We start from the raw sequence: 18,460 nt of genomic DNA on the forward strand, positions 1-18,460 counted from the left end.
ATCATTGTCTGGTGGTACTGTTCCAAGCACCTTGAGACTGTGAATGGTAGGCTGAAGGTTTTAGCTGGGTTATATCCAAATTATTCATGACTTTCTGAAAATATTTGTCCATAAAACTGGTACCTTGCTCCAATTGGAGCTCAGCTAATAATTTGTATCAGGTGAAGAACTGGGGTAACTTTGCCACCACTACATTGGCAAGAATAGTTTTCAGGGTGGTGGCCTCTGTGAACTGAATAGTCAATTCCATAATAGTGAGGATATATTGATGGCCTTCTTTGTTTTTAGCAGGAATCCCACACACTCTACCAACAGCTTGCTGGACAGTTTCCCAAAAACTGGGATGGGGATCAGAAGTATGTTGGTTTTAATACAGGTTGGGGCTTTCGCAGTTTTACAGAACAACATCAAATCCTTGTAGAGGCATCATCAGTAAAATTCTGATTAATGTAGGCTTGGGTCTTACATGCCCAATCATGGGGAATTCATGGGCTATCCTCTATATTTCTGTGTGGGTAGTGCCATTGTCTGGAGGGTGTCTCCACTCGCATCAGCACCTCATTTTTAAATTGCAGCACTCTATCTATTTCAGCTTCACTTTGTCTGCACTTCTTTGAAATCTGGGTCAGCTTTCCTTTATTCATTCATATAATGTGGGCATCACTGGCTAGGCCAGTATTTGTTGCCCATCTCTAACTATCCTTGAACTGAGTGGCTTGCTAGGCCATTTCAGAGGGCATTCAAAAGTCACCCACATTGCTGTGGATCTGGAGTCACATTTGGGCTAAACCAAATAAGGATGGCAGACTTCCTTCCTGAAGGGAAATTAGTAAACCAGATGCCCAACAAATCATCTGGGCTTTCCCCATAACTTTCAGCAATCACCATGAAAGTGTCCTATTACAATAATGGGAGCATAATGGCTTCTGGGCATTACTCGCATTCTTAGCACCTTCCTTTTGGCCTGAGGAAGGGTCCACCTTGCTTTCGCAGTTTTGTCATCTTGCCTCCTAGTTTTTGCTCTCTTTTCAGTCTCCCACCTTAGAACATAGAACACTACAGCACAAACAGGCCCTTTGGCCCACAAGTTGCACTGATCACATCCATACCTACCAAGCCATAGAACTATCTGTAACTCCCAATCCTATTAAATCCCATATACTTATCCAGGAGTCTTTTAAAAGACCCCAGTGAGTTCGCCTCTACCACCACTGACGACAGCCGATTCACTCAGAGGGTGGCGAGTGAGTGGAAAACCTCCTATCCTTCCTGTGGGATGGCACAATGGTTAGCATTGCTGCCTCACAGCACTATGGCCCTGGGTTCAATTCCAGCCTTGGGTAACTGACTGTATGGAGTTTGTACATTCTCCACGTGTCTGCATGGGTTTCCTCTGGGTGCTCCAGTTTCCTCCCACAGTCCAAAGACGTGCAGTTGAGATGAATTGAGTGTGCTAAATTGATGCTTGTTATCCCAATATGTGAGGATTAAGTGGATTAACATGATAAAATGTGCAAATTATTGGGATAGGGTAGGCAGAGGGCCTGGGTAAGAAATTTGGTGCCGACTTGACAGGCCTAGTGGTTTCCTTCTGCACTATAGGGATTCTACGATTCTATGGGCTGAAGGAAAAAATGATTTTCTTGGGGTAAGGGCTTGTAGACAAGCTCAATCATCAGACCCCATGGTTATTTTTTGAGATTTTGAAACCTTTTGGTTCCACACTTGTGTCCATACAGACATAGGGAGCAAGCATTTAAATTTTTCAAGAGTTATTTCTCTGAGGCTTTCATATGTGGCCTCTAATTTAAGTGCCAGTATCCAGTGATCTAAGGCAAGTTGCTCAACCGTTTCAAACTCTATGTAAGTTTATTCAGGCTTTTTTTTGGAGGTTTCAAAATTTTTGTCATTGAGTTTTAGGCACTAACTCACAATCACTAAGGATAGGCCTTTTCACCATCTCATCTACAGAGGTCTTCTCAGAAAACATGGCTTAAAGCTCATGGGCTTTGTCTGTTAAGCTGCTTTGCATTATCAGCGTCCTCAGACCATTTCATATGTTTTGTAATTTTCTGAAATGAAATGAAAAATGCTTCAACATCCCTATCCTTGAGTTTTGGTATGAGGTGGGCAAATTTAGGCAGCTCTGCACTTCGTCTTGAGTTGGAGAAAGGCCCTCTCCCAAGAAGTCTCCTTTTTTTGTTCAAGATGTATTAATTGAAATTCTCTTTCTAGCCTCCAATCCTGCCTCTCTTTTTTTTTCAAAATGCTCTCTTTCCTATCTGTCTCTTTCCTTCCCCCCAACCTGAAATTCTATTTCTACCCTCTTCTGTTCCAATTGTATTTTTGCTAAAGCTAGTTTGCCTGTTTCTGGTTCTATGCCTATTGTAGTCCTTCCAATTCAATTTCAGGATTGCTAGCTGCTAGTTTTCGAATTTGTTTCCTCACTCGGTAGAAATTCCATCTCCGATCACCTATCTACGCTTTACAATTAGTCAGTGGATAATGCCTTTAAACCCTTTCAGGTTATTTCCCTCTATTCTAAAAAACGACTCAAAAGTGGACATTTTGGTTAATATGAGATCACTCTAGTACACGAGAAAACTATGTCTGAGATTAATTTTGACATTCAATTGCGCTCATTTGTCTATGGCTTTAAATGCCAGGCATAAACATCAAAATGTTAGCAGGTTAGAACTGACTCCTCTATCTGTCCACTCCTGAGTTAGTTGTAACAGAGTCTGAATTAAAAAGGGAGGCGATATTGAAAATTTAAAATATACTTAACTGTGTGTGGCTCGGTACAAGAAATAAGCCATTCAGGTTCTTTAAATTAACAGGTAAACAGTTTCATTGCTAAACCTCACACAAATAAAGATGCAGAAATGGACAAAAGTTTAAAATTTACAAATATGTTCAACTAGCCACTAATACAAAAATACAAGACACACAATCCCCTACCCCTATGATGCATGCAAAAATATAAATACAACTTTGCAGAGTTTCAGGTATTATATCTTGGCAAAGTAACAAGTAAAATCAGAAACAAAGATATTCACAGAGTGGCTAGATACTTATTTACCGCTGACTGCTCCCTTTCCACCGTGAAGTAGTTGGTCTGTAGATGACTGATTCAGAATTCTCCTAAGAAATCTTGGTTTGCAGCAATGAAGTCTTCTGGTGGGTTTTTCAAATCACACAACAGCTCAGCTTTGATAAGGGTGTTTTCAGAAAATAGATGATGCAAGGCTGTTGTCCATATAAACAAAGAACAAAGAACATCCCAGCACGGGAAACAGGCCCTTCGGCCCAACGAGCCCGCGCCGCTGCATCTTCCCACACCTACCCCGCCCTGTGTGTATGTGAGTGGAACCCCTAATGTAGCCAGATTCAGGGGAGAATAGTGTCAATTTGGTACACCAATCAGCCTAAGAGCACATCTTTGGGGTGTGGGAGGAAACCGGAGCGCCCGGAGGAAACCCACGCAACCACAGGGAGAATGCGCAAACTCCCACAGACACAGGCCCAAATCCATGTATCTGTACAGCTAGCAGTGATAGTCACTGAGCTGTTGCGGTGCCCATCTGCTGGTCCAGGATTAAGCACACACAACGACACGAAGTACTAGGCCACTCCCGGAACCTCCAAGAGCAGCCCACGCACGACCCACTGTGTGCATGCCCCTCGTTTGACAACAAGGTGGACCGACCCTGTGAAATAAAAAGACAATATGTTAACATATAAAACTACATTTCCGGTGTCGTCCCGAGGCTCTGACCCTATTTAATACCCTCTACTACAACCCTCCATCCTTGCTTCGCTCCTGTGACTAAGTAAACCTTAAACAAGTCCAACGTGCCTGCCTCCACCACCCTACTTGGTAGCGCGTTCCACACCCCCACGACCCTCTGCATGAAAAACCTTCCTCTCATATCCAAGTTATGCTTCTCCCCCCTCACCCTTAGATCGTGACCTCTCGTAATTGTCCCCAATCTAGGGAAAAGCCTACCACTGTTTACTCTATCTATTCCCATCAGTATTTTATATACCTCTATCATATCACCCCATAACCTCCGTCTTTCTAAGGGGAAGAGCCCCAGTTTCTCCAACCTTTCCTCGTAACTCAGTCCTTCCATGCCAAGCAACATCCTGGTAAACCTCCTCTGCACCCTCTCCAGGGTCTCCACGTCCTTCCGGTAGTAAGGTGACCAGAACTGGACGCAGTACTCCAAATGCAGTCTAACCAACGTTCTGTACAACTGAAGCATTAGACGGCAGCTCTTATACTCTATACCCCTTCCTACAAAGGCTAGCATTCCATAAGCTTTCTTCACAACCTTCTCTACCTGTGTCAACACCTTCAAAGAGTTGTGCACCTGCACTCCCAGGTATATGGCAGTCTCTCTGCCAATACAGAATCCAGTACCTTTCTTCTTCCTTTTTCCTACCTGTAGTTTTCCCACCTTGTATCTTTTTCATCGTATCTACCTTCTGATAATGTGACCATGCTGATCTTTCAAAGCTAGATAATAATGCTTCCCAAGAGAAAAGTATATAGATTTGTAATGGATTTATTACTTGCGTTGAAGGCAATTGGATGACTTTGTCTAAATGACTCCAATGTTTGGCAACACCTATTTATGTAAAAGGACGATTGAAAGAATGAGCAGAATGTTGCTCTGACAGTCCAACTAGAATGGCTGTAACAGGAACCTGATGCTCGAGTTCACATATATATTTTGGAAATGCAGTAGACTACTGTTAAGCCATGTACAATTGAATACTCCAAATTATGAATTTAAAGTTTAGTTTTGAAATATGGTTAATCTGTGCAACCAGCAACATTGGAAACATTCAATAGTTTGGAACGGCAGAGGGAAATTACGCAACCAATGGCAAGTAGAGGTTCCATGAACATTACCATTATTAATGACAGTGGAGTCTCTCAAGTGAGTGCAAGAGACAAAGCTGAATTATTTGCTGTCACCTTCATATAGAAGCAAAAAAACTTTTATTTATGTAGCATTATGCCGTTCCAAAGTGTTTTCCAGACAATGACATTCTTTAAAAGCATAGGTACTTGTAATGTAGGATGCAGAGTAGCCAACTTGCACAAAGTAAGGCCCAGCAAATAGCAATATGGCTCTGATCACAATTTGATTTGGTGATGCTGGTTGGCAGATAAGGATGGAAAGACTCCTAGCAGTACCATAGGGTCTTTTATATTCCCCCCAAGAGGTCAGATGAGGCCACAGTTTAACATTTCATCCAAAAGCTGACCCCTCTGAATGTAGTGCTCCCTCAATACTGCACAGGTATCCCAGTTTATATTATATGCTCAAGTCTCTGCAATGGGAATTGAACCCCTCCTTCTGACTCAGAAGTTAAAGTGCTACCGTTGAGCTAAGTAGATGGACTAACTTGACTTCACGTCCCACAGACGAGTTAATCAATTTTACATCAAGAAACAGCTGAATGTGTTATCTAGCAATGGACCCAAAGTAACATTCACACAAAAATTATATCTGCTTTAGAAATAACTGCATTCCTACAGAAGCATTATAAGCATAAGCACCTGAAATGGGGGAAGTTCAGGTGTTCTGTTCTGAAAAAATAGAACAAAGCAGCCAGTGCAGACTTGATAGGCTGAATGACCTCTTTCTGTCCTGTTGGGATTCTATGATTCTGTGAAATACAACCTGGCCAATACCAGTCTATCAATTTAGTGCCAATAATCAGCAAAATGATGGAAATTGTCATTAAAAGTACAATCAAATAATGCTTAAGCACGGATTGTGTCAACTGGGGCACAACTGATAACATCTTGTTTCCAAGTCAGAATGTTCAACGTTCAAGTTCCACTCCAGGACTTGAGCACAAAAATCACAGCTGACACTCTAGTGCTGCACAACCAGAGATGTCATCTTTTCAATGGGATGCTAAATCGAGGTTGCATTGACCTCTGATGGACATAACAGTTCCCTTGACATTCCTTTGCAGAAAAGTAAGGGAATTATCGCCGGTGTCACGGCCAACATTTATCCCTCACTCAACATCGCAAATATTGTTTATTTGATCACTACCACACTGCTGTCCGTGAGTGACTGCTATGCACAAATTGGCTGCTGCATTTCTTAGATTACAACAGTGACTCCAAAATTACTTTGTTGGCTTTAAATGCATTTTGAGGTATCTTGTAGTCATGAAAAACGCTTCATATATGCAAGTCTTTCTTTCCAATAATCTGCTCAATGATGTTTAATTTGGGTTGCACTGGGACCAATCAACTCCACATCTCAATACATCAGCCACAAATTCCGCACTCGAGCAAAAAAAAATCAGTGATAAGTTGATTGAAATACTTCTAGTTTATGGATGCTGAAAGATTTGTTTTAGAGAGCAGTCAGACTAAATAGCTAACTATAGTATGGCACATATTTTTCCAAAGGGAGTATTTTAAGAATGAGAAGGATGTTGCAAGAATAAAATGATTGCTGTAAACATTGTAACATGGAAAATAAAAGCAGGAGTACGCCATTTGGCCTTTGAGCCTACTCTGCCATTCATTTTGACCATGGCTGATCATCAAATTCAATATCCTGATCCCATCCACCATGCCACCACCCCCCCCCCCCCCCCCAATTTCCCTGTAACCCCAAGAGTGACATCTAATTCCTTCTCGAAATCACAACGTTTTGGCCTCAACTACACTCTCTGGTAGTGAACTCCACAGATTCAACACACTCTGGGTGAAGAAATGTCTTCTCACCTCAGTCCTAAAAGATTTACTTCTTATTCTCAAACTATTACCTCTAGTTCTGGACTCCCCCACCATCAGGAACATTCTTTCTGAATCTGCCCCATCTAACCCTGTTAGAATTTTATAAGTTTCTATGAGATCCCCTCTCACTCTTCCAAACACCAATGAATATAACTCTAACCAACTTAATCTCTCCTCATGATGGACCTGCCATCCTAGGCATTGGCCTGGTAAACTTTCGCTGTACTACCTCATACAGCAAAGACACCCTTCCTCAGATAAAGACACCAAAACTGCACACAGTATTCCAGGAGTAGCCTCAAGAATGCAGTAAAACACCTCTATTCTCATACTCAAATACTCTCGCAATGAAAGCCAACATACCAGTTGTCTTCTTTACTACCTGCTTTATATGCACATTTATTTTGAGTGACTGATACACGAGGACACCAAGATCTCTCTGAGTATCCACCTGTCTCAATTTACACCCATTCAAATAATAATCTGCCTTTCTATTATTGCTACCAAAGTGGATAACCTCACATTTATCCACATTATACTGCACCTGCCAAGCACATGCCCACACAGGCCTTCCAAATCACACTGAAGCATCTCTGCATTCTCCACACAGCTCACCCTCCCACCCAACTTTTATCATTTGCAAATCTGGACTTAATAGATTTAGTTCCCTCTTCCAAATTAATATATGTTGTGAACAATTAGGGTCCCAGCACAGGTCTCTCCAGTACTCCACCAGTCACTGTCTGTCAATCAGAAAAAGACCAATTTATTTTAACACTTTGCATTCTGTCTGCTAACTAGCTTTCTATCCATCTCATTATCCACAATCCCATGCATTTTAACTTTACACAATAGTCTGTTATGTGAGATCTTGTCAAAAGTCGACCACTTCCAATGGCTCTTCTTGGTGAACTCTACTCGTTATATTCTTAAAGAATTCCAATAGATTTATTAAGCATGATTTCTGCTTTGTAAATCAATGCTGACATTATCTGATTACAGTAAGAAGTCTCACAACACCAGGTTAAAGTCCAACAGGTTTATTTGGTAGCACAAGCCACAAGCTTTCAGAGTACTTCTCCTTCATCAGATGAGTGGGAGTTCTGTTCACAAACAGGGCATACAAAGACACAAACTCAATTTACAAATAATGGTTGGAATGTGAGTCTTCATAGGAAATCAAGTCTTAAAGGTACACACAATGTGAGTGGAGAGAGGGTTAAGCATAGGTTAAAGAGACGTGTATTATCTCCAGCCAGGACAGTTAGTGAGATTTTGCAAGCCCAGGCAAGTCGTGGGGGTTACAGATAGTGTGACATGAACCCAAGATCCCGGTTGAGGCTGTCCTCATGCGTGCGGAACTTGGCTATCAGTCTCTGCTCAGCGATTCCGCATTGTCATGTGTCGTGATAGCTGCCTTGGAGAATGCTTATTCGAAGATCAGAGGCTGAATGCCCCTGACTGCTGAAGTGTTCCCCAACCTGCCTGGTGATTGTCGAGGGGTGTTCATTCATCTGTTGTCATAGCGTTGTCGTAGGAGCAGCGCTCTGAAAGTTTGTGGTTTGTGCTACCAAATAAACCTATTGGACTTTAACCTGGTGTTGTGAGACTACTTACTGCGCTTACTGCAGTCCAAAGCCGGCATGTCCACATCATTATCTGATTATACCACTGCTTTCCAAATGCAAAGTTGTAAAATCCTTCATAATGGACTCTAGCTACTGATTTTAGGCTCACTGGTCTATGGTTCCCCATTTTCTCTCTAACTGCCTTTTTGAAAAGTGGTCTTAAATTAGCTACCCTCCAATCTGTAGGAACCTATTCAGTATAACGTGGTGGCAATAATAGGAAGGCAGATTGGACCCGGACCCCAAGATCCTTCTGCTCTTCAACCCAGCTAAGACTCCTACCCTTGATATTGTACTCCTGCATCCCGTTGGTCCTGCCAAAATGGACCACTACACATTTATCCGCATTGAAGTCCATCTGCCACTTCTCCGCCCTGTCTTGCATCCTATCTACGTCACGCTGCAACTTCTGACATCCTTCCAGACTATCCACAACACCACCAACCTTCGTATCGTTGGCGAACTTACTAACCCATCCTTCCACTTCCTCATCCAGGTCATTTATGAAAATGACAAACAGCAAGGGTCCTACAACAGATCCCTGGGGCACTCCACTGGTGACCGACCTCCATGCAGAAAAAGACGCATCCACAACCATTCTCTGCCTTCTGCAGGCAAGCCAGTCCTGGATCCACAAGGCCAAAGCCCCTTGGATCCCATGCCCTCTCACCTTCTCAAGAAGTCTTGCATGGGGGACCTTATCAAACGCCTTGCTGAAGTCCATGTAAACCAGGTCCACCGCTCTTCCTTCGTCAATGTGTTCAATCACATTTTCAAAGAACTCAACCAGGCTCGTAAGGCACGACCTGCCCTTGACAAAGCCGTGCTGACTATTCCTGATCATTCTAAACTTCTCTAAATGCTCACAAATCTTGTCCCTCAGAATCCGCTCCATCAACTTACCAACCACTGAGGTCAGACTCACCGGTCAGTAATTTCCCGGGCTATTCCTGTTCCCTTTCTTGAAAATAGGAACCATATCCGCAATCCTCCGGAACCTCTCCCGTCTCCATCGACGATGCAAAGATCATCGCTGGGGCTCTGCAATCACTTCCCTCACCTCCCACAGTAACCTGGGGTACATCCCATCCGGTCCCGGTGACTTATCTATCTTGATAGAATTTAAAAGTTCTAACACATCCTCTTTCTTAATATCCACATACTCAATACAACCTCCCAGAGGCAAAGTACTCATTAAGCACCTCTGCCATTTCTTCCGGTTCCACACGGATTTTTCCCCCTTCACCTTTTACAGGTCCTATCCCTTCTTTTCTCATCCTTTTACTGTTCACATATTTGTAGAACACCTTGGGATTCCCCTTAATTTTACCTGCCGAGGCCTTCTCATGTCCCCTTCTGGCTCTCCTAATTTCCTTTCTAAGCTCCTTTCTACAAGCCTTATACTCCTCTACATTGAGAGAAAGTTGTCAACGAGTTTTGGAAGCTAACTACCAATGGATCTACTATTTCAGAGCCACTTCTTTAAGCACTCTTGGATGAAGATTATCGGGTCCTTGACATGTATCCACCTTCAATCCCATCAATTTCCCCAAAAGCTTTTCCCTACTAATAATGGGCACAAATTGGATTTCAAAGGTGTGCTAGTAAAGCTGATGTCAATGGCAATCAAGGAGAACACACTCCAGTGGCTGGGCTCATAATTTGCAAAAACAAAATTTTGGGTTTTGTTGAAAGGGTGGAATTAAGGCCATGCTGGGATTTGAAAATAAGGGTGACGATTTTAAAAGGAAAGCAAGCGTAACTGGGAGCCAATGTAGGTCAGCAACCACAGGAATGACAGACGAATGATACTTGGTGTGAATTGAAACACAAGCAAGAGAGTTTTGGATGGCTTCAAGTTTGCACAGAGTATGTGTAAGGCTAGCCAGGAATGCTTTGGAATTGTCAGATGTGGGGATAACAAACACATTGATGAGGGTATCAGCAGTGGATGAGCCAAGGCAGGGACAAAGCTCGATGATGCCATAGAGGTGAAAATAGAAAGCCTTAGCGACCACGCAGACAGATTAGAAGTTTGCCTTTGAATTAAATATGACACCAAAGCTGTAAGTAGTCTGGTTCCATCTCAAATATTTGCGATGGGGGTCAAATCAGTAGCTAAAGAACGGAGTTTGTCGCAGCGGCTAAAGACAACGGCTTTGGTTTTCCCAGTGTTTAAGTGGAAGACATTTCTGTTCAGCCACTATAGGATGACAAACAAGCAATCTAATAATTTAGAGAGAGTGATTAACAAAGGTGGTAGTGAGGTAGAACTCAGTATTGTCAGCATATGTAGAAAATTATGCTGTGTTTTTGGAGCATCATGTAGATGAGAAACAGGAGAGGGCTAAGGATACATCTGTGCATTGGTGGAGGTGAGGAAGGGGGACAGGGTGGTGGGGGGATGTTGGGGCTAATGAAGCAGGAGTGGGAAGAGCAGCAAGTGATTCTCAGGCTACAACTAGATGGATAAGCTGAGCCTGTGTGTGGCTTCTCGTGACTGATTCTTCAGTGTCAGTCTGTTTCTAGCCAGATTACCAGAACAGCAATCTTCTGCTGCTTTTGCATTTTATGGTGTCCTCCAACTTAGCCATCTTGCTCTGCATCTGGATCTACATACCTCCTGGATCTTCATTTCTATAAAAATACCATCAGTGTTTCTTCTGACATTCTATCCTCAAACTGTTTCTGGACTTCACTTCTGGACCCTATCAAATTTGCCTCCAACACCACCCATGGCAGCTGATTCCACTCACCCACCACCCTCTGAGTGAAAACCTTACCCCTGATATCGCCTCTGTACCTAAACCTGCACCTTAAACCTGTGTCCTCTCGTAGCAACCATTCTAGCCCTTGGAAAAAGCCTCTGAGAATCTACCCAATCTATACCTCTCAACATCTTATACACATCTATCAGGTCACCTCTCATCCTTCGTCTCTCTAAGGAGAAAAGACCGAGCTCCCTCAACCTATCCTCATAAGGCACGCCACCCAACATCCTTGTAAATCTCCTCTATACCCTTTCCATAGCTTCCACATCTTCCAGTAATGAGGTGACCAGAACTGAGCAAAGTATTCCAAGAGAGGTCTGACTAGGGTCATATAAAGCTGCAACATTATCTCCTAAACTCAATCCCTCAATTGATGAAGGCCAGTACACGATATGCCTTCTTAACCACATCCTCTACCTGCGAGGCCAATTTAAGAGTCCTATGGACCCGGACCCCAAGGTCCTTCTGATCCTCTACACTGCTACGAGTCTTACCCTTGATATTATACTCCTTCATCCCATCTGACCTGCCAAAATGGACCACTACGCATTTATCCAAGTTGAAATCCATCTGCCACTTCTCCGCCCAGCCTTGCACTCTACCTATATCATGCTGCAAACTCTGACATCCATCCAAACTATCTACACCACCACCAACCTTTGTGGCGTCAGCAAACTTACCAATCCATCCCTCCACTTCCTCATCCAGGTAATTTATGAAAATGACAAACAGCAAGGGTCCCAGAACAGATCCCTGGGGCGCTCTACTGGTGATCGACCTCCATGCAGAAAAACACCCACCTACAATCATGCTCTGCCTTCTGCAGGCAAGCCAGTTCTGGAGCCACATGGCAACAGCCCCTTAGATCCCATGCCCTCTCACTTTCTCAAGAAGTCTTGCTTGGGGAACCTTATTGAACGCCTTGCTGAAGTCCATATAAATCACATCTACCGCTCTTCCTTCATCAATGTATTTAGTCACATTTTCAAAGAACTCGGCCAGGCTCCTAAGGCACGATCTGCCTTTGACAAAGCCACGCTGACTACTATTAAGCATACTAAACTTCACTAAATGTTCATAAATCCTGTCCCTCAGAATCTTCTCCATCAACTTACCAACCACTGAGGTTAGACTCACTGGCCGGTAATTTCCTGGACTATCCCCATTCCTTTTCTTGAATATAGGAACCATGTTCACAATCCTCCAATCCTCCGGAACCTCTCCTGTCTCCATCAACAACGCAAAGATCAATGCCAGAGGTTCCGCAATCTCTTCCCTGGCCTCCCACAGTAACCTGGGGTACATGCCATCTGGTCCCGGTGATTTATTTATCTTGACACTATTCAAAACTTCTAACAACAATGAATTTGACCCAACAGCAGTGAAGGAACGACGATACATTTCCAAGTCAAGATGGTGAGTGACTTGGAGGGGAACTTCCAAGTAATCATGTTCGTGGGTATCTGCTGCTCCTGTCCTTCTAGATAGCAGCAGTCATGGGGTGGAAGATGCTGCTTAAGGAGCCTTGGTGAATTCCTGCAGTGCATCCTGTAGATACATCAGCGTTAGCCGGAATAAGTTTTTGTGAGAGGGGTACCAATCAAGCAGGGTACTTTGTCCTGGACAAAGGTTCCTCAGTTGTTGGAACTACACTCAACCAGGCAAGTGGAGAATATTCCATTACACTTCTGACTTGTGCTTGTATATTATGGACAGACTTTGGGGAATCAGGAGATAAATTACTCACTGTGGGATTCCTAGCCTCCTACCCTGCTCTTATGGGCCAATATTTACATGGCTAGTCCAGTTCAGATTTTAGTCAATAGTAGCTCCCCGATGTTTTTGGTTTGATTTATTGTCACATATGGTAGTATACAGTGAAAAGCATTGTTTCTTGGAATCATATAGACAAAGCATACTGTACATAGAGAAGGAAAAGAGAGTGTGCAGAATGTAGTGTTACAGTCATAGTTAGAGCGTGGAGGAAGATCAACTTAATGCAAGGCAGGTCCATTCAAAAGTCTGATGGCAGCAGGGGAGAAGCTGTTTGAGTCAGTGATACATGTCCTCAGACTTTTGTATCTTTTTCCCAATGGAAGAAGGTGGAAGAGAGTATGATCAGACTGCATGGGGTCCTTAATTTTGCTGGCAGCTTTTCAGAAACAACGAGCAGTGTAGATAATGCCAATGGGTGGGAGACTGGTTTGAGTGATGGACTGGGCTTCATTCATAATGGTTTGTAGTTTCTCGTGGTTTTGGACAGAGCAGAAGCCACACCAAGCTGTGATACAAATCAGAAAGACTGCTTTCTAAGATGCATCTGTAAAAGTTGGTGAGAGTTGTAGCAGACATGCCACATTTCCTTAGTCTTCTGAGAAAGTCGAGGCGTTTGTGGGCTTTTTTAATTATAGTGTTGGCATAGAGGGACCTGGACAGGTTGTTAGTGATCTGGACACCTAAAAACCTGAAGCTCTCGACCATTTCTACTTCGTCCCCATTGACGTAAACAGGGGCACGTCCTCCACTATGCTTTCTGAAGTTGATGTTAATAGAGGGGATTCAGTGGTGGTAATACTATTGAATGGCTGGATTCTCTCTAATTGGAGATGATCATTGCCTGTCATTTGTGCTGTGCGAATGTCATTTGCTACTTTTCAGTCCAAGACTGGATATTGTCCAGGTCTTGCTGTATTTGGGCATACCTTTCCAGAATGCTAAATCCCTCTGTCAAATGGTATTGAAAATAAAATCCTTGCACGTATCAACAACTGATCAGGAGGAGCTATAAATCTGAAATCTTATTCACAATATCTAGGTAGTCCTCCGGTGTAAAAACACAGCAACATCTTTGATTAAATGACTGGGTTGTAATCGTTTCCACTTTCACTCCTGTTCACTTATTATCAGAAACATATGAAGCGACCAAATCCATCGCTCAGCTCCCCATTATTCAACTAAATTATGCCGGTCCGTTTACTTGGACAGGGCTCCCCGGGGAAGCTGTGCCGCCCTCACTCTCCTCTCCCCGGCCCGGGATAAAGTGCCAGCCGGGGAGCGAGAGCCCAGAGATGCGTACGGACAGCCGCAAATCCCCGGCTCCTCCCTCAGGCAGAACCAGGCCCAGACTCAATCCACACCTCAAAGCCCGTCCACCGCTCACCGTCACTAGTCACACAACCCCCTTTCACCCACCTGCTTAACTCCCGGATCTAAGGAAGCAGCGTCAAGCTGGCTACTCCAACACCATAAAACCGATCCAAACACAGATTCCCAGCGTGCCGCCCATGACAACCACAACAACAACTTCACCACCAACTGACCAGCACTACAGCGCCAAAGACATCCCAATGGACAGAGTGAGCACTGCAGCACCAAGGTCTTCCCAATGGACAGAGTGGTCTGCAGCACCACGGTCCCTTTCAATGGACAGCGTTCAGCTCTGCAGCGTCGAGGTCCTCCCAGTGGACAGAGTCCGGCACCGCAGAACCAAGACCCTCCCAATGGACAGAGTCCGGCACTGCAGCGCCATGGTCTTCCCAGTGAACAGAGTCCGGCACTGCAGCACCAAGGTCCCTTCCAATGGACAGCGTTCAACTCTGCAGCGTCAAGGTCCTCCCAGTGGACAGAGTCCGGCACTGCAGCGCCAAGGTCCTCGAAGTGGACCCAAAAGAGAAAGTGCTGGAAAACCTCAGCAGGTCTGGCAACATCTGGAAGGAGAGAAAACAGCTGACATTTTGGGTCCAGATGACCCTTTGTTAAAGCTCTTTTGGTTTCAGATTCCTGCATACACAGTAATTTGCTTTTATCCTCCCAGTGGATAGAGCACTGGAATGTAGAAAAATAGGAATTGGGATAAGAAGTAGGTAAATTCAGCCCTTCGAGCCTACTGTGCCATTCAATCAGATTATTGCTGATCGCTCTCTGGTCTCAAATCCACCTCACCACCTGTTCCTTATCCCTTTTTTTATTAGAAATATATCTATATCTGCAGCGCCTAGGTCTTCCCAGTGGACAGAGCCTGGTGCTGCAATGCTAAAGTTCTAGTGGACTCATTCCAATTTTGAAAAAGCCTGAATGAAAATGACAGTCATTGTCTTTGCTATGGATATACTTGATGTGTTCCTCAGCTGACAAATGATTGGGCTTTTGGCTAAGATCAAACGTCAGATCAAACCCAAGATGTGGAGATGCTGGCATTGGATTGGGGTGGGCATAATAAGAAGCCTCACAACACCAGGTTTAATTGTATCACCAGCTTTTGGAGTGCTGTTGCCATTCACCTGAGGAAGGAGCAGCGCTCTGAAAGCTTGTGAATCCAAATACACCTGTTGGACTTTAACCTAGTATTGTGAGACTTCTTACTGAGATCAAACCCAGGATCAGGTATAATGCATTTTCTTGTCAGCTTGGATCTTGTATGTCTCTCTTGTGGGAACCATGAGTTGGATTTAATTCAAATTGCTTTTTGGAGCAAGCAAGGCAATGGATTAAGGGCTTTGTCCAATTTGCATTGGCTTTGTAACTTTAAGAAAGGAACCCTTTCTAATGCAATTACATCCTTACTGTAATAAGGTGACCAAAAATGCACACACTACTCAGATTGTGGCCTAACTAATATTCCAGTCTAATGTTTTATGCCTCAGCTAATAATGTAAAGAATTCCATATGCCATCTTAACCACCTTTTCTACCTGTCCTGCTACTTTCAGGGATCTGTGGACATTCAATCCAAGCTAAAGCATCACACATCCTCACTATTCTCTATTATTATTGATCTTGGCCAATAAACTGTCTCACATGCAAGTTGTCTTGACCTTTCAATGCCCATGTGACCTTTAGCAAAAGGGTAAAGCTATCTTGATGAAGCATTCTTGGAATTAATAACTGCCTGCCCTTGAAAATGACTCCACTTGAAATGCCTAATTTGTCATGGAATGGCCAAAGGTTTCTGAGTTTTTTGGGAATGTCTTGTGTTGCATCTGGTCTTCCACTTATGATGAGCTTCCAAAATGCCTTGAAGATAGGCTCACTGAAGCTTATTTCTAGATCTGTTCAGTTTTTCTGTCCAAATCTCATTAAGTCAATGCTTTTCACAACTTCTAGTTCCACATCAAGTTTGTCCACCTGGGCAACCAATAGTATGTCTTTTGTCTTTATAGAGCTGGGTAGTCTGTTCACTGTGTCAGACATAACTAGTATTTCTGTTGCAGATCTTGAATAGGTTCAATTGTATCACATTTGTCTTGACCATCTAGTTTTGGTGCTTTACTGCTCTCATGAGTCATCACGATTGGAGTTCACAGCATGCTGGAGTCCTGCTACTGCTCATTTGTTGGTATCAATGTAGAAGAGTTGAGGCAACCATACAGAATTTCCATGTCTGCACATCAATGTCATACTCTCCTGCAGTACATTGATGAACCAGTATATGTTTTTGTGTTTAGCTCCTGTAGGCTGTAACACAGACTACCAATTCTATATATTGATGTTTTCTCCAGTTTGGATTCCAACAAGGCCAATTTGTTCCTGACCTCATTACAGCCTTGGTCCAAATATGAACAAAAGAGTGGAACTCAAAAGATGAGATGAGAGTAACCGACTTTGATTTAACTGAATATGGCATGAAAAAGCCAAAGCAAAATTGAAGTCAATGGGAAATTGGTGAAAATCATTACATGGCTTAGAGTCACAGCTAGCACGAAAAAAAATGGTTGTGATTGTTGGAGGTCAATTATCTCAATCCTATGACATCACTGCATGAGTTCTTCTGGGTAGTATCCTAGGCTGAACCATCTTCAGCTGTTTTATTAATGACTTACCCTCGACATAAGGTCAGAGGCAGGGATGTTCACTAATGATTGCACAATGTTCAGCACCATTCACAATTCTTCAAATACTGAAGTGCTTTGTATCCATCTGCAGGAAGACCTGAACAACATCAAGCCAGGGCTACTAAGTGGCAAGCAACCTTTGCACAATACAATTGCCAGGCAAAAACCATCTCCATCAGGAGAGAATCTAACCATTTCCCCTTCATATTCAATGGCATTACCACCATTGAATCCCCCACTATCATAATCCTGGAGTTACTATTGACCAAAAACCGAACTGCAGTAGCAATGTTAATGCTGTAGCTGCAAAGGCAGGTCAGAAGCTGGGAATTCTGCAGCGAGTAACTCACTTCCTGAATTACAAAACCTGTCCACCATCTACAAGACACAAGTCAGGATTGTGATGGAATACTTTTCACTCGTCTGGATGTGTGCATCTCCAGCATCAGTCAAGAAGCTCAACACCATGCAGGATAAAGCAACCCCTTGATTGGCACCCCACCCACCACCTTATGCATTCGCACCCTCCACCCACTAATGAATAGGGGCAGCTGTGAGTACCATCTACAACATGCGCTACAGCAACACATCAAATCTTGTTTGACATCACCTTCCAATCTCACAACTGCTACCACTTTGAAGGACAAGGGCAAAAGATACATGGGACCACAACCACCTGCAAGTCTTCCTCCAAGCCACATATCATCACAGCTTGGAGCTATATCACTGCTCCTTCATTATCACTAGGTCAAAATCTTGGAACTCCCATCCTAACTGTACAGTGGGTGTACCTACACCACATCAACTGCAGCAGTTGAAGAAGGCGGCTCACTGTTACATTCTCAAACAGGAAGAGGAATAAATTGGGTAGCATGGTGGCACAGTGGTTAGCATTGCTGCCTCACAGCGCCAGGGATCTGGGTTCGATTCCCGTCTTGGGTCACTGTCTGTGTGGAGTTTGCACATTCTCCCCATGTCTGTGTGGGTTTCCTCTAGGTGCTCTGGTTTCCACCCACTGTCCAAAGATTTGTGGGTTAGGTGGATTGGCCATGTTAAATTGCCCCTTCGTGTCAGGGAATCTAGCTAATGTAAATGCATGGAGTTATGGGGATAGGGCTTGGGTGGGATTGTGATCAGTGCAGACTTGATGGCCGAATGGCTCCTTCTGTGTGGTAGGATTCTATGAAATGCTGGTCTAGCCGGTGACACCCAAAGCCATGAACAAATACATTTTGAAAAAGTATCTGTCTCAATCATAGCGTGTCATTGCTACTTTCGTTAGGACAAATGAACTTCCAATTTCTGGATGGTTGTACTCAGGAGGTAACACCCCCCACCGACCAAGATGTGCTACAAGACCCTGCAGAAATCTGCTACGTTGACGATAAGGGAATTGCCCAGAAGGTTTGGACTTCTGATGGGAAATTTCTCTGCATTTGGAACCCTCAGA

The 18,460-nt window shown here is 43.6% G+C and overlaps 1 protein-coding gene across 2 annotated transcripts in view; it reads right to left on the reverse strand.

Moving 5' to 3' along the window:
• chst10 (carbohydrate sulfotransferase 10) overlaps window positions 1-17,059 on the reverse strand; it is a 66,537-nt gene extending 49,478 nt beyond the window's left edge. Inside the window, exon 1 of one of the 2 annotated variants that reach the window (XM_080197127.1) lies at window positions 16,999-17,059. In XM_080197127.1, the coding sequence (XP_080053253.1) occupies window positions 16,999-17,058 (60 nt within the window). In that variant the 5' untranslated portion in view covers window position 17,059. Of the gene's footprint in view, window positions 1-14,372; window positions 14,514-16,998 lie in introns of those variants that run through there. The other variant, XM_080197128.1, reaches the window with a different exon arrangement.
• Window positions 17,060-18,460: the final 1,401 nt, after the last annotated feature.

This window comes from Carcharhinus amblyrhynchos, chromosome 10, assembly GCF_965287045.1.
Source record: "Carcharhinus amblyrhynchos chromosome 10, sCarAmb.v2.hapA, whole genome shotgun sequence".
Classification (NCBI taxonomy): domain Eukaryota; kingdom Metazoa; phylum Chordata; class Chondrichthyes; order Carcharhiniformes; family Carcharhinidae; genus Carcharhinus; species Carcharhinus amblyrhynchos.